This window comes from Corythoichthys intestinalis, chromosome 6, assembly GCF_030265065.1.
Source record: "Corythoichthys intestinalis isolate RoL2023-P3 chromosome 6, ASM3026506v1, whole genome shotgun sequence".
Taxonomy (NCBI): Eukaryota; Metazoa; Chordata; class Actinopteri; order Syngnathiformes; family Syngnathidae; genus Corythoichthys; species Corythoichthys intestinalis.
Genome location: NC_080400.1, coordinates 10131899 through 10153541, shown reverse-complemented (window position 1 = coordinate 10153541; position 21643 = coordinate 10131899). Strand labels below are relative to the sequence as shown.

The following is a 21643-nucleotide window of genomic DNA, read 5'->3' as shown; positions in this document are numbered from 1 at the left end:
GGACGACTGATCTGTGTAAAGGAAAGAATGAATCGGGCCATGTATCGAGAGATTTTGAGTGAAAATCTCCTTTACAACAATTAGTGGTTGACTAAATACTTATTCGCCCCACTGTACGATCCATTTGAATTGGGAGCGGTGACATCGAATGAATGTTTTCATTCACCCGCCACCGCCGGATTGGAAGTCTACTCTTGATTAACTCACTTAAAAAAAAAATTAAGAGCCACATGATTGGACGTTTATTACCGTCAACGGCACTGAAATGTGATCCCTCACTCCCGGTTTTTGAAACTCCCAAGAGTCAACTCCGAGACAGTGACTCTCGTCTGGCGCTTGATATGAAACAGGAGCGTCTCAGACCGTCCGACGATTTACGAGAGCAAATTGTTCACGGAGCTCACGATCATTATGAAGACATCACTTGTGTGTGTCTTCACCTCACATCTGCCTCCGCCCCGAACCCCCCTAACCAGCCCACAAAGCTCATCCTGTTCCGGGGAGGAAATCACACCTCTGGGATTAGACGAGCTCTGGCACATATCTTGTGTCTTGTCAGCGACTTCTTCTTTGGAGGATTGTCAGCAATGCGGACGCACAGACAAAACACAGTGTACCCCCCGCATCCAATCCAGGCGACCCGCGAAGACAAAAAAGTGTCTTTCTTTGTTGACATTTTCTCGAGGCTCCACGTTGATTATCTCCTGATGATTACGCGGACTGCCTCGTGCCATTTCACAAGGATTGCACAAACAAATGAGAGTTGAAAACTGACTCCCGCAATGATGCGTTGATTCTTTTTTTAGAACAGTTTTCAGCTGAAAAATACTGTACTAACAAAAATCGACTGAAAATGCCATAAAAATGCTAAAAAAGCTTGCTGACAACTTCATGGCCCTCGTGCACGTCTGTGTGCGTGCAGGTGAAGCATCTTTGCAGAGTTTGCGTCCTTGCCCACGACCTCGAATCCAGCAGATGCGTCCTCAAGAGCCGAGCGCACATCCGCAGCTTTTTATGGGCCGAATATATCTCACTGCTTTTATTCCCGCGGTGTGACAGATTTGTGTTGAGGTCCAATGTTTGGTTTGTATTTTTACTACGCGTCGCCTCGACAAGAATGCGGGCTCCACTTTTTAACCTGCAATGAAGCTCAAGTTTCAGTGTTGGATTTCTCAAATTTTTTCCATTCAATTCCTTTAGGGTTTTTTCCTGTGTTGCTTATTCACTGGGAAGTAAGCTTTGGCAGCAACATCTGAGAACAAATGCGGGATGATCATCGACCTGGACAGGGCTTTTACGTGACAAAAATAAGGTAAGGCGTCATTAGAAGTCTCAGTAGAGGCAAACTGCATCAACGTTTTCGTGTGCTGTTATGTACGGGGTACCTGTAAACTGCTGTGTTTCACTGTATACTAAGCCTGAACGATATATCGTTTAAACATCGCCATCGCGATGTGCGCATGCGCGATAGTCCCATCGCAAGGACGTGCGCTACAATATTCTAATTTCCTGAGACAGTCAGGAAATTAGAATATTGTGTATTCTAATTTCCTGAGACAGTCCTGTATATATACACAGGACTGTCTCAAAAAATTAGAATATTGTGTATTCTAATTTTCTGAGACAGTCCAGTATATGTACACACACACATTTTTTAAAATCTTACTTTGGGGGAAAAAAGTGAGAACAAACATGTCTTATATGTATCTCTTTCCAGTGCTAGATCTGAATAAATACATTGAGCACACACACACACACGCACACACACAAATGAGGGGGGGGACGAGGCTACCTGAATGCACCACCTGGATAGATGCGATGGAACTGATTGTGATTGGCTGAGGGTTAGAGTCATGTGTCATGGTAAGCCAATCAGAGCCGGTGTTTCAACACACAAACCGGAACAGCGCGTGCGGCAAACACACACACGCAAAACAGATGCAGAGGGATATGATGGCAGAGCATTCAGAGGAAAATTTGTCCTTTACAAGGTGGAGATATAAACACTATTTCAAGTCAAAATACTTCAAGTCCAGTAGGCTATGTCTACTTCACCAGTTGTCTCAGGTTGTGAGAGTTTAATTGATTGAACTCACTTTATATTGTTTACTGCTGATTGTTATTTTATTACATTGTTTACTGTTTATATTTGTTGCGCTTCAAGTGTAGGATAAATCTGTTGCTGGTGAGGTGCAATAAATATTACAAGGTTTTATAACACAACTACCTGTCTGTTCTTCTCTATTCAACTGACTCGAATACTGCTCAGAAAATTTCAAATTCTTTGACAAACAACTTCTTTTTAAAGTAACTGAAATACTTACTTTCCCTGGTAACTAGTTACTTTTACTATAGAGTAATTCAGTTCCTAACTCAGTTACATTTTGGAAGAAGTAGTAAGTAACTATAACTAATTACTTTTTTAAAGTTTTGTGCCCAACACTGCTCACTTGCAAACTTGACTCATGTACGCTACTCATCTCATCCAGTCTTTCCTGTTCATTTTGCTTCTGCTGCTCGTTTTGTGAAATATCGTCAGGGCTGTCCTTCTCATTAACTCATTTGCACCCAAACACGTACAAATACGTTCTATTTTTAATTGTTTCAGTGTCCCAAAGACGCAGTTATACGTCTTTTACGTTTTGTTTTGTTTTGGTTTGTTTTTTTAAAAAGACATCTCTGGGTTCTGTCTGATTCAATTTAGCTCAAAAGCACAAAGCTGAAAATCCATTTTAAAGCAATAAAACTGGCCACTTGAGGGCAGTAGCACATTTGGTAAGACCCGCAACCCGATTCAAAGGCAACGGATTGCCAAGCTGTACGGCCGGGCGCCGGCGGAAGACAACCGAATGGATGCTAGGCGGCGGACGACCGAGCAGAACAACCGGTAGGATGCCCGGGATGCCAGGCGCTGGACGACCGAGCAGAACGACTGGGACCACTAGTGCAGCGGACGATGCCTTTGAGTCCATGCTGCTAGCGAGCAGAGCCCGCAGAGACTCCAAAAAAATCATCTTTATGAGACAGACGTCGATGAGGGAAAAGTTTAACCGGCTGTCGCGGCCAGAACAGCGTCATCTTTCAGTTAGTTATGTGTAAATAAATTGTTACTTTGCTATCAAAAGCTCTATTTGTCTTGTTGTTTATCTTATTTTGTAAAAGGAAAGCATTATTCAGATGTTTGGGTTGTAACTAAAGCAAAAAAATAGCTGTGTATAAGTCAAAGTTATGTTTGAAATGTATGCTTTCACAAAAATCTCAATTTCTCCGTTTTTTCATCAGAAATTAGATTTTTTGTTCTTCTAATGCTGATTTCTAAAGAATGGAAAAACATATGAACTAACTTTTTTTCTGCTGAAAGAAGAAAGTAATCTTTCTTTTGGTGGGTTTCATATTTATATAGCAGTAGAACAGAATTTTCTGTGGGCCTTGCAAAATCAGTCAAAATCCGGTAAAACAGCCGGGAAAGAAGGGCCTTGCTCCGGTAAAAATGGCTGGGAGTGAATGAGTTAATATTCCGCTCGGGATACAATTGGAAGGACAGAACTGATGACATGTTTATTTAGTTAAAGAGTGACACTGTGGAAGTCCGGCAGCTTACCCATGTGACGTCACCGCCCTGCAACAACAATGACGCCTACTAGTTAAAATAATTTTACAAATTTTATCATAACATCACAAAAACACGAAGAGGGGTTTTAATTAGGGCTGTCAAACGATTACATTTTTTAATCGAGTTAATTACAGCTTAAAAATTAATTAATCGTAATTAATCGCAATTCTAACCATCTATAAAATATGCCATATTTTTCTGCAAATTATTGTTAGAATGGGAAGATAAGACACAAGACGAATATATAGATTCAACATACGGTACATAAGTACCGTATTTGTTTATTATAACAATAAATCAACAAGATGGCATTACCATTATTGATATTCTGTTAAAGCGATCCATGGATAGAAAGACTTTTAGTTCTTAAAAGATAAATGTTAGTACGAATTATAGAAATTTTATATTAAAACCCCTCTTAATGTTTTCGTTTTAATAAAATTTGTAAAATTTTCATTCTAAAAAATAAACTAGTAGCTCGCCATTGTTGATGTCAATAATTACACAATGCTCATGGTGCTGAAACCCATAAAATCAGTCGCACCCAAGCGCCAGCAGAGGGTGACAAAACACCAAAAAACACAAGTAACAAGTGGACATTACACTGTGCTGTCATTTTAATCTGTTTGAGCGGGGCATGTGCATTAAATGCCTCAAATATTTTAACGTGAGTAATTTAAAAAATTAATTACCGCCCGTTAACGCGATAATTTTGACAGCCCTAGTTTTAATATCAAATTAGTATAACTTGTACTAAAATGTATCTTTTAAAAACTACATGTCTTTCTATCTGTGGTTCCTTTTAAAAACACAATCTTTTAAAAGTGTAGCAGTCAGTGTTGTATTCATCATTAATAACGATAGTGAAAATATTTCGTCGAGGAACAGTTTTTTTCATGACGAAGACGAGCTAAAAACACGGCTCGGAAGACTAGAACATAATGAGACGAATGCCAGTTTTTTTCTGACGAGACTAAAATGCGATATGCAGTAACTTCTGTCATATGTTTACAATGTGTGACATTTTCATAGCGTACATGGAGTACGTCAGATTGCAACATAGCAGTGTTTGGGTCGTGTCTCTCGTGTGAGATGCCTCTCTCATTCACTCTCTTCACTGGAGTTTAGGATTATATGGTGTGATCTGTGTTCTTATCTTGGCAAGAGAGAATACACAATGTTGCTTTAGCCTTTAAAGGTCTGTGCTGAGGGATCACACACACTAAATGTAACTTGTGGCGTTAGCATTGACGTCAACTTTAGCGTGGCGAGCGTTGTCTTAAAAGCCCGGACAGCCTTTATTTATATACTTCGTGGCTTCTAGGTGGGAATATTATGTTCTGCTTTTCCTGCTGAGTGTGTATTATTATCACCAAAATACGACAATTTATGACAGCGTTGAAATTTTACTGTTTTCCCACAAGGCGGACGCTTGGCAGACTTTCTTGTGAGAGAAATCAAAATGAGACCCAAGAAGGTTAGTGTTGGTGGTGAAAAAAGGAAAAAGGTGACGCTTACCAGATTGAGGATCAAACAAAAGACCAGGAATCAAAATTTACGGGGATACAGAAAAAAACAGGCATGGGCACAGAACATGAGGAGAACAGACGCTGGGATAGGCAATGATGCAACAAGAACATACAACACATGGGGATCTTAAATACAGACAAGGGGTAATGAGGCAATGAGGCACAGCTGAGTGACACAAGAGGCATCTGATTGGTCAACACACAGGGAGCAGGCGCAACAGGTGAAATCAATGGACAATCACAAGGACCAGACACACTTGGGCAAAAACTTAACACAACTCAACTCAAGGAATGACATAGATAAGATTTTTTTAAAAATTTAAATTAGAAAAATGATAATGAATAAAAACAGAAACACACTTTAGTTATGTCCCCCAATATCACTAATGTTGTTTTCTTCTTTTTTGTGTGTGTGTCCGGGGGGCTGATAGTGTTTGACCACCTTACACAACCAATTAATTTAAACTGGGAAGACTGTCTATGAATGCTGATCTTTTATTGCCATTGACACCGCTAGACGTCTAATCCAATTTGACTGGGAAGGGAGAAAGAAAGAACGTTGATTTACCCCTCCCAGTCAAAATGGATTTGACGTCTAGCACAGTCAATGGCAGCTAAATGAGTCCCTATAAAGTGTTGAACCCTATCACTGTGCATGTCGGATGAAATCGGATCACCATGGCAACGAGAGGCGAGAGCCAAGCTCCCAAGATGGCCGTCAGCTGGTGAACGGCTGCATTCCTCAACTCGGAGGGGCGTCGGGGGTGTTGATGGTAGTCGGGAGGGTGTTTACTCCCAAAGGGGACTGCATAAATAGTAGCTGGTGCTGTTTTAAGGACTTCCTGTCAATCGCTATTCCATAAAAGACTAGTTAAATAAACAATCGCTTTCCCATTGGAGGCCGAGCTGCTGTCTGCCGGGGCCAGGGTTTATTCTGGGACCCCAGACATGTGTTTTTTTTTAAAGGAGTTGCGAAGCTCTCACAGGTCACTACACTCTCTTTCACTCGCAACAAGTCCCTTCCCAGGTCAATAACACTTTTGAGCTGCGCTCACCTGAACGTACTAATCCTCTTCTAAGTCGTGATGAGAATGATACCAATTCAAAGTCAAATCATGAAGCGTTCAGTCAACATTTTGGATTTGCCCAGCAACGCCAACTAAGTTAACCTATGCATGTAATATCCCCCCAAAAAATAATGGAATAATAAAGGCCAAAATAATTAACATATTTTCTCGACTATAAATCGCACTTTTTCATACTTTGGCCAGGCCTGTGACTTATAAAGAGAAGGAACTTACAGTGGGGCAAATAAGTATTTAGTCAACCACCAATTGTGCAAGTTCTCCGACTTGAAAAGATTAGAGAGGCCTGTAATTGTCAACACGGGTAAAGCTCAACCATGAGAGACTGAATGTGGAAAAAAGAAAATCACATTGTTTGATTTTTAAAGAATTTATTTCCAAATTGGAGTGGAAAATAAGTATTTGGTCACCTACAAACAAGCAAGATTTCTGCCTGTCAAAGAGGTCTAACTTCTTCTAACGAGGTCTGACGAGGCTCCACTCATTACCTGTATTAATGGCACCTGTTTTAACTCATTATCGGTATAAAAGACACCTGTCCACAATCTCAGTCAGTCACACTCCAAACTCCACTATGGCCAAGACCAAAGAGCTGTCGAAGGACACCAGAGACAAAATTGTAGACCTGCACCAGGCTGGGAAGACTGAATCTGCAATAGGTAAAACGCTTGGTGTAAAGAAACCAATTGTGGGAGCAATTATTAGAAAATGGAAGACATACAAGATCACTGATAATCTCCCTCGATCTGGGGCTCCATGTAAGATCTCACCCCGTGGTGTCAAAATGATAACAAGAACGGTGAGCAAAAATCCCAGAACCACACGGGGGGCCGAGTGAATAACCTACAGAGAGCACGGACCACAGTAACAAAGGCTAGTAACACAATGCGCCGCCAGGGACTCAAATCCTGCACTGCCAGACGTGTCCCTCTGCTGAAGCCAGTACACGTCCAGGCCCGTCTGCGGTCCGCTAGAGAGCATTTGGAATGTGTTTTGGTCAGATGAAACCAAAATAGAACTTTTTGGTAGAAACACAGGTTCACGTGTTTGGAGGAGAAATAATATTGAATTGCAGCCGAAGAACACCATACCCACTGTGAAGCATGGGGGTGGAAACATCATGCTTTGGGGCTGTTTTACTGCAAAGGCACCAGGACGACTGATGTGTGTAAAGGAAAGAATGAATGGGGCCATGTATCGAGAGATTTTGAGTGAAAATCTCCTTCCATCAGCAAGGGCATTGAAGATGAGATGTGGCTGGGTCTTTCAGCATGACAATGATCCCAAACACACAGCCAGGGGAACAAAGGAGTGGCTTCGTAAGAAGCATTTCAAGGTCCTGGAGTGGCCTAGCCAGTCTCCAGATCTCAACCCAATAGAAAATCTGGGGAGGGAGTTGAAAGTCCGTGTTGCCCAAAGACAGCCCCAAAACACCACTGCTCTAGAGGAGATCTGCATTGACGAATGGGCCAAAATACCAGCAACAGTGTGTGAAACGCTTCTGAAGAGTTACAGTAAACGTTTGGCCTCCGTTATTGCCAACAAAGGGTACATAACGTAATTAGATGAACTTTTGGTATTGACCAAATACTTATTTTCCACCATGATTTGCAAATAAAATTCTTTAAAAATCAAACAATGTGCTTTTCTGTTTTTTTTTTCCACATTCTGTCTCTCATGGTTGAGGTTTACCCATATTGACAATTACAGGCCTCTCTAATATTTTCAAGTGGGAGAACTTGCACAAGTATGTGGTAGTACATACAATCTAATGATAATGTATTGACATGGCAAAATCCCGCTCGACATACAACCATTTTGACTTACAAACCAGGTCCTGGAATGAATTAAATTCATATGTAGAGGTACCACTGTATTTAAAAACTCCCCCAGCGCAACGTCTGTAAAGCAATTTGCTTGAGAAGAACTCCCAGCCCACCCAACAATGTTATACAAAAATTCCCCACAGCACTTCGAAGTTAGAAACAAAATATTGATGTGATACTTTTGCCCTTGAACAGGGTTCAAAGTCTACCTCATCATATTTTTCACATTGACTCAATGCAGGTGAAGACATAAAGCTACAGTGTGAAAATGTCACTCTTTTATGGCATACACTCAACAAATCCCTCAAGACAGAGGCACTGTGTGTATATATCAAAATATGGACAGAAGTGTGTGCGTGTGCGCATGCGTGCGTTCGCACCTCTCTCCATCTGCTTTCTGCATCACCGCAGTGGGATAAAATCATCTGTCGCGGGCTCCTTGGGAATTCAACAGTATGTGGAACATCTCACTCATTCACACCCAATCATACTGGAAGGCAGAATCATTATCTTTGGGAAGTCAGATGTTTAGATGTACAGGAGATTACATTAGAGCACGCAGCCAAAGAAGTGGCCGCTGAGTGTCTAGAAGTGATGGCTCAAGGTTTAATCAATCACGCACAAGAAAATGTACAGTGGGGAGAACAACTATTTGATACACTGCCGATTTTGCTGGTTTTCCCACTTGCGAAGCATGTAGAGGTCTGTAATTTGTATCATAAGTTGTCTTCAACTGTGAGGGACAGAATCTAATACAAAAAAAACAGAAAATCACGTATGATTTTTAAATAATAAATTTGCATTTAATTGCATGAAATAAGTATTTGATACATCACAAAAATCGAACTTAATATTTGGTACAGAAACCTTTGTTTGCTATTACAGATACCAAACGTTTCCTGTAGTCCTTGACAAGGTTTGCACACACTGCAGCAGGGATTTTGGCCCACTCCTCCGTGCAGATCTTCTTCAGAGCCTTAAGGTTTCAGGGCAGCTGCCGGGCAACACGGACTTTCAGCTCCCTCCATAGATTTTCTATCGGGTTCAGATCTGGTGACTGGCTAGGCCGCTCCAGGACCTTATGATGCTTCTTACGGAGCCACTCTTTAGTTGCCTTGGCTGTGTGCTTTGGGCCGTTGTCATGCTGGAAGACCCAGCTACGACCCATCTTCAAGGCTCTCACTGAAGGAAGGAGGTTGTCAACCAAGAACTGGCGATACATAGTCCCATCCATCCTCCCCTCAATAGACCCTACCCACGTGACGTCACAACTCCGCTCTCCTGAATGGTACCGCCCAATTGTCCGTCAAAACATAGTGTTAACCTGTTACGGCTACGTACATTCCTCCTATTTACGGCGTGTTTTTCTGCTCCTTAACATTAATAATCAAAATGGTGAAGGCGTGTGTGGCTGTTGGTTCCACTAACAGAGAAGATGGAAGGAGAGACTTGAAGTTTTACCGTATTCCGAGGGATCCAAAGAGGAGAGCGAAATGGACGGCTGCAATTCGACGTGAAAACTGGGCACCAAAAAATCACCACAGACTATGTAGTAGTCGTTTTATATCCGGTAAGATGTATTTAAGATATACTTAGAGGGTTTTGGGCTGACAAATAACCACAATTAAGATCATTGCTAGGCTAATCGCCGACAACATACACGTATGTATGTAGTGAGAGTGCTATCGCTAAACCATATAAACATTAAAAGCCTTAACTCCATTGACAAACGACATGAAATACATTAGACTTGACAGTGGGTGTTAGCAAGAACAAAAGATTTTGAATTGAACATTTCTTAACTCACCTTTCCAAGCACAAGATAGATTCCTGCCGAATTTTCGTGGACGAGGACCTGTTTCACCCAACCAGCAACGAAGTATTTATAAGCCTCCAAGCTCTTGAAGTTTTTCAAATTTTCGTGAGAATAGGCTGATTTTGCGTGGACAAGATAATTGTAAATATCAGCGTAGCAGATGTCAGGCAGACAGGGCGAAGACAGTGGGTCGAAAAACATCGATTTGGGCATCAAATATGGATCTGGTGACTGTATAGAACGAAGCTTTTCCACATAACGCCTTTTATGCAACACATCCAGTGAGTTTACGGCATCAGAAAGCACCGGGTCTTCCATGAAATGCATTTTAAATTCCTCGATCAATTGAAACCAATGCTAATACAGAGACAAAATGACGGACAAGTGGGCGGAACCATACAGCGAGCACGTGGTTTTGTGACGTCGGTGGGTAGGGTCTATAGGGTGAAGTCATCCTGTACCCTTGGCAGTGAAGCAGCACCAAAAAAATGATGTTTCACAGTTGGGATGGTGTTGTTGGGGTTGTACTCATCCTTCTTTTTCCTCCAAACACGACGAGCCGAGTTTAGACCAAAAAGTTCAACTTTGATCTCATCCGACCACATGACCTTCTCCCATTGCTCCTCTGGATCATCCAGATGGTCAGTGGCAAACTTCAGATGTGTCTGGACATGCACTGGCTTCAGCAGCAGGACCTTGCGTGCGCTGTGGGATTTTAATCCATGACGGCGTAATGTGTTTCCGATGGTTTTCTTCGAGACTGTGGTTCCAGCTCTCTTTAGGTCATTGACCAGGTCCTGCCATGTAGTTCTGGGCTGATCCCTCACCTTCCTCATGATCAGTGATGGCCCACGAGGTGAGATCTTGCATGGAGCCCCAGAACGAGGCAGATTGACCGTCAACTTGAACTTCTTCGATTTTCTAATAATCGCTCCAACAGTTGTTACCTTCTCACCAAGCTGCTTGCTTATTTTCCTGCAGCCCATCACAGCCTTGTGCAGGTCTATTATTTTATCCCTGATGTCCTCACACAGCTCTTTGGTCTTGGCCATTGTGGAGAGGTTGGAGTTTGTTTGAGCATGTGAACAGGTGTCTTTTATACAGGTAACAAGTTCAAACAGGTGCAGTTACTTCCGGTAATGAGTGGAGAACAGGAGGGGTTCTTAAAAAAGAACTGAGAGCTGAAATATTGACTAGTTGGTAATGTATCAAATACTTATTTTATGCAGTTAAATACAAATATATTATTTAAAAATCATACAATGTGATTTTCTGGATTTTTGTATTAGATTCCGTCCCTCACAGTTGAAGAGAACTTATGATACAAATTACAGACCTCTACATGGCTTGCAAGTGGGAAAACCAGCAAAATTGGCAGTGTATCAAATACTTGTTCTCCCCACTGTAGGTAAATGAATTGAAGTCAGATGAAATGAAATTCATAAAAACTTAACTCTGACTCGAATTCGGACAAGTTGTTGACAAAATCAAACAAAATAAAATTGGTGGCATATGACCCTAATTAGGACAAGCTGTTAATAAATAAAAACAAACATTTAAAAATAAATAAAATAAGTAAAATCTTAAATTATTTAAAATGATTTTTTTTTTTTTTTTTTTTTTTTTTTTTTTTTAATAAATATTTGTCATCTGTAAGCCATGAAGCCAATAATATAAAATAACAGCCGCTCTGGACTATAAGCCGCAGCTGTCCTCACTGTATAATGGGATATTTACACCGAAAGATATTAACCGGTAAGACTTGACAGCGGCATCATAAGACCTGTCTAAGACCAAATGAACCACCATGAAGCTTTAAACCAGGGGTGTCCAAACTTTTTGCAAAGGGGGCCAGATTTGGTGTGGTAAAAATCTGGGGGGCCGACCTTGGCTGACGTCTTTTACGTAGAATATATTTAAGCAAATTTTAGCAAGCCATTCTGTGTGTCATATTTGCTTTATTATTTTTTTTAATTAATCATTTCCACAAAGTCTCGCAACTCGCCTTTGTGGTGTTCTCTTTCATCTCATCTCGCTGTAAAATTAAACTAGCTTAAAGTTGCTTCAATTTCTCTCTACCCTCTTCCCTGTAATCTTGCCGTACATGTCAGCGTGTCTGTTTGGTAATATCGCCTCACACTGAGCTCATTAAAAACAGCGACTGTCTCTTCGCAAATGAGGCAGAGACAGTTTTTGCGTATTTGAATGAAGAAATAGTCCAATTTCCACCTATTCTTGAAGCGTCGGCCATCGCAGTCAACTTTTTTTGTTGTTGTTGATTGTTGCCATTTTAGAAAATTGGGAGTAAAATGTCACGCGGGGTAATGTTGCTTAGAGTGCTGCTGCCTTTTAGTGGGTAAATGAGAAGCAGCATTTAGTGTGTAAGCTACTTCATATGCTGGTAGCAGTACTGCTGACCAATTTATTAGGTCTGTGTGCGGGCCAGACATTGATTTCATGACAGAGGCTGGGGGCCGGATGAAATTTGACCACGGGCCGCATTTGGCCCCCGGGCTGGACTTTGAACATGTCTGCTTTAAACCAATAAGCTGCAAAGCTTCATTGTTTCAAGAAGCTTCATTTGGCCATTACTACTCCCTTGGAGGAGACAGTCACAGCGGACCGTAGAACCGACAGTACCGTAGTTGTGCGCCGTCCAATTAGACTGGGGGGTTGAAGTTAGGCACAGGTGGGCCTGTTATCTACCCTCGAGTGTTATTTTATAGCGCTGTGAGTGAGGGCGTGCTGTCGGCCGGCAGAGTCAACAGTGGGCGAGCACTTCTTTACTCAGCCCATAAACACTATGTTGACACTGTTTGCCAGCTCATTATCCTCACCCTAAAGGACAGCCATGCCGCATTCATCCACCGTTAACCTGAAGAACCTGAATAGAATTGAAAGCGCTCTGAAGAACAAGTGACAAATGAACCAAGTTCATGTTTGCGACAATTTAAGATGGGAATTCAGTTTTGTTTTTGTTAACTTTGCTTTAGTTTAGCTTAGCTTTAGGTTAGTTTTGTCTATTGTAATGTGAAGTTTTTCTGCGTCCCATGATGTTACAGCACAGGTGTCAAACACAGGGCGCGGGGTTGGGGGGGGACATATCTGGCGTCTTTGTGTGGCTCCCAAAAGTAAATCATGTTTTTCGCTACAATGACTTTTCAATGGAATTTCTGTAGTTGTCAGTGACAGATCAACGACTACAGAAATCAGAGGATATTTACTATTTTCCCCCCCCGTTTTTTAATCAACCTTTTAAAGGGCGCTCATTGGCTGCCATTGACGGTGCTAGACGTTCTCTTAAAAAAAAAAATTACCTTGAGAGCAGTGACGTGCGGTGAGGTTCATGGTTGGTGAGGCACTGACTCCTTTAGTGTCAGATTTCCAAATATATAAACAAAAAAGGGTAGCTTATTCAATTGGCTACTGGTTATTTCATATCTCATTAGCATTCTTCACAAAACACGCACACACGGTACATATTATTGATATGTAAAAGTAAGAAAATAACATGCATTTTCTCTACACACACAATGTGTTGGCCGTCGCAATTCTATAATTCATGCAACATAAATGAGAGTAAAGAGTGGTGTACAAAAGCACAGAATTCAATTCTGACCTTTAGTGAAATATTCAGTTGTTTTTAAAACTTTTAATTCTGATACTTTAATCAATTTATTACAGATTGCTAAACAAAAAGTTTGAAAAGAAAAACAAAGAATATTTTATTTAAGGCCAAAATTTAGTTTTTAAATATTCTATTGTATTTTTCTTAGTCTAAGCTTTTTTTTTTTTTTAATAAGATTGAAATTAAAACTGTTTGTGGTCTTGCGACTGTCCTTCACCACAAAAACCGGCGTTAATTTGGAAGGGCATAGGTTTGGTCTCAACATTCGTAGGGACGATATAATAGCATAACCTGCCTATAGGTACACTTTTTGCTGGGGACGGGACATGAATAAGACCAAACAGATTAGATGAAGGGGGCAAAGGGCCACATTTCTCATGTATATGAACTTTATTAATTAATAGGCAAAATGATCAATGCAAAATAAATCCTTATCTACTGATAATAACTTTTACGTGCATTGGTTCAGATGATACACTGTTCGATTCAAACCTTTGTTTTAAAAAAAAAACTAAAGAAACATTCTGAAAACTTACTGAATAAATGTCTGGTTTTTATTAGCAAACATAAACATAATGAAAATAATTCACTTAATAATGGTAGGGTCAATTCTATCCTTACAACATATGGAACTATTGAAAGATCTAAATTCTCTATATAACTGAACATTATATCATGCCAAAAAAAAGATAAGGTTTGTTAAAAGTTGGTGGGGACAATTTTAGCATCCTGAAAAGTTGGTAGTGTTATGTCCCTACCGTCCCTATGCAAACCTACGCCCTTTTTGTAAAAGTCCTCCTTATTTTCCTTTACTTTAAAAAATCTCTCCGCCTCAATGGAGAGGATTGCTTCAATTAGATGGTTCTGTGTTCTATTTGACAAGCCAGAAAACACAGTGGATGTGTCCAAATGTCTAGCTAACCTTTCATCTTTCTCAGCAAAACCATGTAATCGTTCTACATATATGCCACGTTTAGAAGAGCTTACACGCTCATCGTTACCACGAAATGTTAACTCCTGTTTAGCTAGGATACAGATTGCATTAATGAGGTCTTTCAAACTCCTTCGGTTTTCTTTTATCTTAGCATTGAGGCCGCTACCGTTGAGCTTCCGCTGTTCGTCAAAGCCAAATCGATCCTTGAGCTTCCAAAAGTTTTTAAAGCAATCAGGCTTTGAATGTGAGTGGTCGAGCTCTCATGTTTTCTGAGGCTTCGTGGTAGTTTTTTAATGTCACAATATATCGTGTTAGTCCAGACATTGACACAAGTTGAGAAGAAAAGGCAGGGAAAGCAGCAAAGGCGATTTTTCGAAGGACAGCCACATAGCCAGTCTTTTCGGGTGTACCAGTCCGTTTGAAAAGCGCGAGTTATCTTCTGTCCCGCAGTTTGAAGCAAACCTTTTAGCTCCGGTGTGGTGTTAATCGCTTCCACTTTTGACGGAAAGTCCAGTTTCACGTACGCCCCCTTTCAGTGCGGCAGAGTACTAACTGCCGCAACCTGCGCCTTTTCACTGTGGTTTTATTTCCCATCAGCAAAACTAAATATGTCGCTAACAAACATTAAACTTTAAGGGTTAAAGACATTAGCCAGACTGTGGAAAATCAAGTCAAATAAACGTATCTGGAAACATTATAATGGCGACATGCAGATGTACGGCAACCAGCACGCTCCAATTCCATGTATCAACCCAGTTTGTTATGGATTGCGCAATCAGAGGTGAGGCTTTACTCGTTGCTGCCGCACCTCTCGTTTCATTTCGTTATTTGAACAGGAAATTGGCAAATTCAGCGATTTTGACTATAAAAAATGTTTGAAATGAGTCATACATAAAGAGCAATGGACAAATATTAATATAAATTTGATGCTATAATTATTTTTTTGTCATGATGACAGGTGAGGCTCTGCCTCACCTGCCTCCCCTGACCGCACGTCACTGCTTGAGAGTGTCATTGGGGGCCATGACATGATTGTATGTCTGTTTTTATTAATTTTGTTTTTAACATTAATTGATGTATAGCAGAAAACAGACAAGACTGAAAAAGCATTTTCTGCTCTTGCACACTTCTTTAAAATAAATTGCTGTATTTTAAGCAAAAAAAAAAAAAAAACAGTTGTGCTTGATAGATCAATATGTCTATATGCTGCCATAGCAGATTCATGGCGCATTAAAGAGCATACGACAGGAGAAAAAAAGTCTTAAATAGCATTATTATGTGAATTAGAATCATATTTTGAGACAATTCGACTATATACAACAATTTAGCAAAGCGCAGATGATGAGAAATTAGTTTTTGAATCAGCCGGTTAGCCACGGCCACCGTTATAGGGCTCGAGCGTCCAACACAGGTGGATGATGTCAGCGGGTGACTGGGCTCATCGGTTTTACTATTCAGCCCTTTGAGGGGGAATTATTCAGAATGAGGAATACGCCACGAAGAGAGCCGCAAAATGTCATTATTTCAGTCTCCCTACTCCAATATTTTTACAGGATATTCTTTTTATCCAAGTATTTTTCCACAATAGCTAAATAAATGGCTTGAGAAGGACCAGTCAGCCCGTCAAGGGGGAAGTATTCACAACGAGGAAAACGCGACGAAGAGAGCTGCAAAATGTCATTGTTTCTGTCTCTTTACTTCAGTATTTTTACAGGATATTCTTTTTGTCCAAGTATTTTCTCCAATTGCTAAATAAATGGCATGGTCATGACAAATAACAGTCTGGTGCTAAATGGAATATGAAATCATAAAAATGCACTTATTCAGGACGACATGGCAAAATTACTCCATAATGGTCAAAACTGTCGACTTCACCTCTACTGTCGCACCTCCCGAATGATATTTTATGACTCCTAAATCGGACATATGTCATTTCCCTTCCCCGGCTTCGGAGAATGTAAACAAACCAAGAGGCGTGACAGCTAGCTGACATGCTAACCCGAACCGAGTGATGTTTCAAAGTCTTCGAAGTGGAAAATCACACATAACTAGCCCGAATTATTTGACATGACGACTGGGTTGTCGATTGTCTTTGTGGACCGGCAAACCGCCCGGCGGAGAGCAATTTACAGCTTGTTCCCCAGAGGAGGACGTTTGCAGTTGTTGTGCAGCTAACATGCAGCTAATGTGCACGAGGAGAGCTTTTTACATGCCTATCAATGATCAAACGTAAGTAGTCCGTTATTTAAAGAAAGTTTGTAGTGTTTACTTTGTAATCGCTGTATTCGTATTTGACATAATACAAAACAAGATGTTTACTCACTTCCTCGTAAGTCCAATGGTCCCACAGTAGTCGGGCTTGTTTTGGCCAATATCCACGGTGAATGGGAACCTTTTGAAACTCCAAAACTCCCTCATACAGCGAGATTTTTCTGCAGCCGTTTGGCTGGCGTGATGCGAAAAATAAACGTATTAATCCGCAAAATCATCTGAATCCTTAGTCCTCATACACAACAGTATGGCTGAAAAGTGAAGAGGACGCCTTCAACCGTACACGTCACAGCGCCCTCCTCCTCAATGCAAGACCGAAGCCGGAAGTCACTCATTTTCATGGCGCGGAATTCAAAAAACTAAATAAATATAGCCATCGCTTCCACACACATCCAAGCGGTCCATATAATTCAGGAGCATAAAATACCGCGTGTATTATGAAATATGCTTTTTCGTGTCACATGTAGTTTAAGCCCCCGAACTATTTTTAATTTGTCCGTTATACCCTGAAAACCCCCGTTTACAGACGTCGCCCAACCACTTTTGTTTCAACCCAGCCATAAGACAAAGGTAATTAATTATATGTATTATTCTAAATGGCTGGCGTTTTTAGCTTAGAATCATTAATTGAGGTCTCATTTTTTGTTGAAAAAAAAAAAAAAAAAACGACTTTAAAAAATTATTCACTCACATATTTTAAACTTTTAAATTATGTCGCAATGAAAAAAATGGTGTCTGTAAAAAAGTCACAGATATCTACCTCATAACTATCGCTTAATTGTATTTTTTTGTTTTGTTTTGTTACTGTCGCCTTTTCTCCAATATGTCAGATGATAAATAATCAGTCAAAAAAAAAAAAAAATTGAAAAAAAAACGTTTAAAAGGGTAAATATATGAAAAAAAACATCTCAACCAATCTTTGATGTCTGTGATTTCTGCATCGTGACCCTTGTTATATGACGATGTTTCACCCATAAAATACCCCCAAAATCCAGCTGTGGCCATTCACAGTTGTGTCTTGACACTCAGTGATACATGCTACATGGAGTTTTTGGATCAAAACAAGGTAAGTACGCGATAATATCTCGTTAAAGTCATGGCGTCTGTAATTCTGCTCTCGCGTGCTCTCACCTCCAGATAGGGTTTTGCTGATTAAAAAACATTTTTTTTTTTTTAAATGCACCCCTGTTCAAAATTTTTCTTCCTCCAGAAAATTGAGATTTTAAGCTTTCCAATGATGTATCACACATGCATATCGGACAATTTTGAAAGTTTACTAAATTGGGGATCTCAGAGCGGAACTTCAAGTCACCTGAGTGTTTTCCGCCGTATACATTTTTTAAAAATTATAACAATATAAAAGTACAGTACTATAAAAAAATACAGTAAAACTCTGGGTACACTTTTTCGAATGACACCATCATTTAGGTAGTTGTCGAATGCATGACATGGGTCGTTATAAAAACTGTAGGCCTATAGAAAGTGAGCCTGACTTCTGTGCTAATTTAAAAAAGTGCGTATGACACCAAAAAGCATGTTTATTGCATATTTCATGCGGTGTTTTATGCTAATGAATGAACTGGACCGCTTGGATTTGTGTAGAAGGGATCGTTTTATATATTCAATTTTTGAATCCCGCACCATGAAAATGAGTTACTTCCGGCTCCAGTTTCAGGTTCAGAACAAATGCGAATGTGAAGTCACCCGGGTCAGTGTCTCACAATACAGCACTGCTCTATAGCAGGGGTCCCCAACCTTTTTTGCACCACGGACCGGTGTTATTTGGGTCTTTTTTTTTCACGGACCGGTGTTCTGACAAATTTTGCAACTCATCAAAAATTGCAACGATGCGGTTCTGCGCATGCGCGTAACGTTAAACATAGCCACAAAATGCGCAAATGCAGCAATTCCAAAGTAAACACTACAAACTTTCTTGAAAGAAAGGAATATTAACTTACGTTTGATCATGGAAGGACTTGTAGAAAAGTTCTCCTCAGATTCATCCTGCCATGTAAGCTTCACACAACAGCTGCACACCGCGCTCACCATTAACGACTTCGCCTTGTCGTTAAACATTAATTAAGAAGCCCGCGTCACAAAGATACGATGTTAGAAATTGTAGCAAGGTTTTCAACGCTCTTGTCGCCATGTCAGGATATTCCAGAATGACTTTAATCCAGAACCTCAGTAGAGTTGTTTTCTCAAATGTACTTTAATGAGGTCGCCGTCATTTGCGATCTCTCTGTTTATTCACAAACGAGTCACGAATCCACTACTTCGCAGTTCGTGGGTCTTCGAGGTTGTAGGCTCGTCAGGTGCCCTTTTCGCCGTAAAAATATCCTTTTCGCCGTAAAAATATTTCCAAAGACGTCTGTTTTCCTGTTATCTTCGCTCGTGTGGGAGCTAATTATTTCCGGGAACAAATGTGCTGCCCCGCGGCCTAGTAATACGCTATTATCGAGGACAAGCGCACATAGATATATTATATACACAAACAAGATGTACTGCTAGCAGTCCAATCAATGGACTTCTATGACAACATTGTAATCTATCCCGTAGTATTATATCTAGAGTAGACAGAGATATTGGTGTGTTAAGCAGGGGCACAGGGTTAATTCGGCCAGAATGCGGTCGTTATTAAATTTTTTTTTCCTTTGCGGCCCGGTCGCAAATGCGCCACGGACCGGTACCGGTCCGCGGCCCAGCAGATGGGAACCCCTGCTCTATAGCATGCAGATGGACTGCGGATTCAGCTGATTTTTCGGATTAATTTGTTTATTTTTCGCATCACACCAGCCAAACGGCTGCAGAAAAATGTTGCTGCACCAAGGAGAGGCGTGTGAGCCTTTTGGGGGTTTCAAAAGGTTCCCATTCACCGGCGGATATTGGCCAAAACAAGCCCTACTACTGTGGGATCATTGGACTTACGAGGAAGTGAATATACATTGTGTTTTGTATTATGTCAAATACTGGGATCATTTTAATATGGAGGTGGCTTGCATTTTCTGGCTGACATGCTCCTTGTCCACTCGGCCGACGGCTGGCGGCTTGTCACACATCCCCCCACCGGGAGAGCACTATACTCGGTTTATTGCCCTCTTCCTGTGCCTGGTGTGTTTTTCACCCGATCAGAAATTGCAACTTTGTATTACAAATGGCTGCGAATACAGCGATTACAAAGTAAACACTAAAAGACTATTTACTTACGTTTAATCATGGATGGACATGTAGAAAAGTTCTCCTCAGACAACAACTGCAGCCGCTCTCCTATGACTCTCTCGCTGTTTACGTCTTCGCCGTGTAGTGCGGCATTGTTTTGCCTTATTCATGTTGACCATGTGGCAGCTTCGCGCTCCTTCAACGTCGGACGTTTTGTCCGGCGGCCATTGTCGAACTGCTTCACAGCAAACGAGCCCTCTGCCCTCAGCAGCGGAACGACAAGCTCTAACTTGTTTGCCGCCGGGCGGGTTGCCGATCGGCAAAGACATTCAACAACCCTGCTGCCGTGTGAAATAATCCGGGCTAGTTATGTGTGATTTTTCGCTTCGAAGACTGAAACATTACTCGGTTCAGGTTAACACGTCGGCTAGCTGTCAAGCCTCTTAGTTTGTTTACATTCTCTGGAGCCGGGGCAGGGAAATGACAAAAGCTCGACTAACTATGGTTGCAAAAAATATCGTTCGGGAGGTGCGAGAGTAAAGGTGAAGTCGACAGTTTTGACCATTATGGAGTAATTTTGTCATGTCGTACTGAATAAATGCATTTTTATTATTTCATAGTCCATTTAGCACAAGACTGTTATTTGTCATGACCATACCATTTATTTAGCTATTGGGGAAAAATACTTGGAGAAAACGAATAACCTGTAAAAATATTGGAGTAAAGAGACTGAAACAATGACATTTTGCGGCTCTCTTTGTTGCATTTTCCTCGTTCTGAATAATTCCCCCTCAATGGGCTGAATAGTAAAACAGATGAAACAATTCTCCTGCCGACGTCAACCTCCTGTTGGGGATGCTACAGGTAGGCGTGGCTAACCGGCTGATTAAAAGACTAATTTCTCGTCATCTGCGCTTAGCCAAATTGTTGTATATAGTCGAATCATCTCAAAATATGATTCTAATTCACATAATAATGCTATTTAAGGCTTTTTTTTTTCTCCTGCGTACGCACTTTAAGGGAAGCTAAAACCAGCAAATGATTTCAGATGGAAAATTCCAAATAATCATTGACTTAAACGAGACAAATATCAGGTTAGTTTTCGTCTCGTAAGCTAAAATGAGACGAAAATGTTTGGGAGGTTTAGTCAACAAAAGATGAAAACAAAAACATTTCGACACTACTAATATATAACTAAGACGAATACTGGTAAGTATTTTTTGAAAAAACAAAAGACGAAAATTAAAAGGGCTGCCAAAAACAATACTGCTGTAAAGCAGTCGTTCCTAACCTCGCTAAGGTACCGAACCCCACAAGTTTCACACGTAGATTCACGGAGCACTTCGGAATTAGATAATAAATCAATATTTTTCAATTCGAAACCAATAAATCTAAACTAGCATGCTAATAATTTCCATTTCAAATTTTTATCTCGCTTTGACAGCTTGTTTTATAAACCTGTCCATATTAAAGACCGCGCTGCCCATTGGTCTGTTCTATTCCTTCCTACCAAGTTCGAGTCAACCTTCCACTGAGCAAACCAGTTCCTCCTCCCATCAGATCAAGGACTAGCAGTTAAAAGAAATGGATTATGCCTGTAAATTGGGAGCAAACCATTCCAAAACCTGGTCTTAAAAGCCACTTTAATCAGCGTACGAAAACAGGGCTCTGCGTTTCATTACCGTTGCCGAACCCCTTAAGCCTGAGTTATGCTTCCGCGTTGCGGTGATGGCGCATTGACTACGGCGTCATTCGACATTCGATGGTTCTCCGTCCAGGTGA

At 40.8% G+C, this 21643-nt stretch overlaps 1 protein-coding gene across 1 annotated transcript in view; it reads left to right on the top strand.

Moving 5' to 3' along the window:
* The first annotated feature begins 1223 nt into the window (after window positions 1–1223).
* LOC130917402 (cell adhesion molecule-related/down-regulated by oncogenes-like) overlaps window positions 1224–21643 on the top strand; it is a 134058-nt gene continuing 113638 nt past the window's right edge. Inside the window, exon 1 of the mRNA XM_057838761.1 lies at window positions 1224–1312. Coding sequence (XP_057694744.1) covers window positions 1263–1312 — 50 coding nt within the window. The 5' untranslated portion in view covers window positions 1224–1262. The remainder of the gene's footprint in view (window positions 1313–21643) is intronic.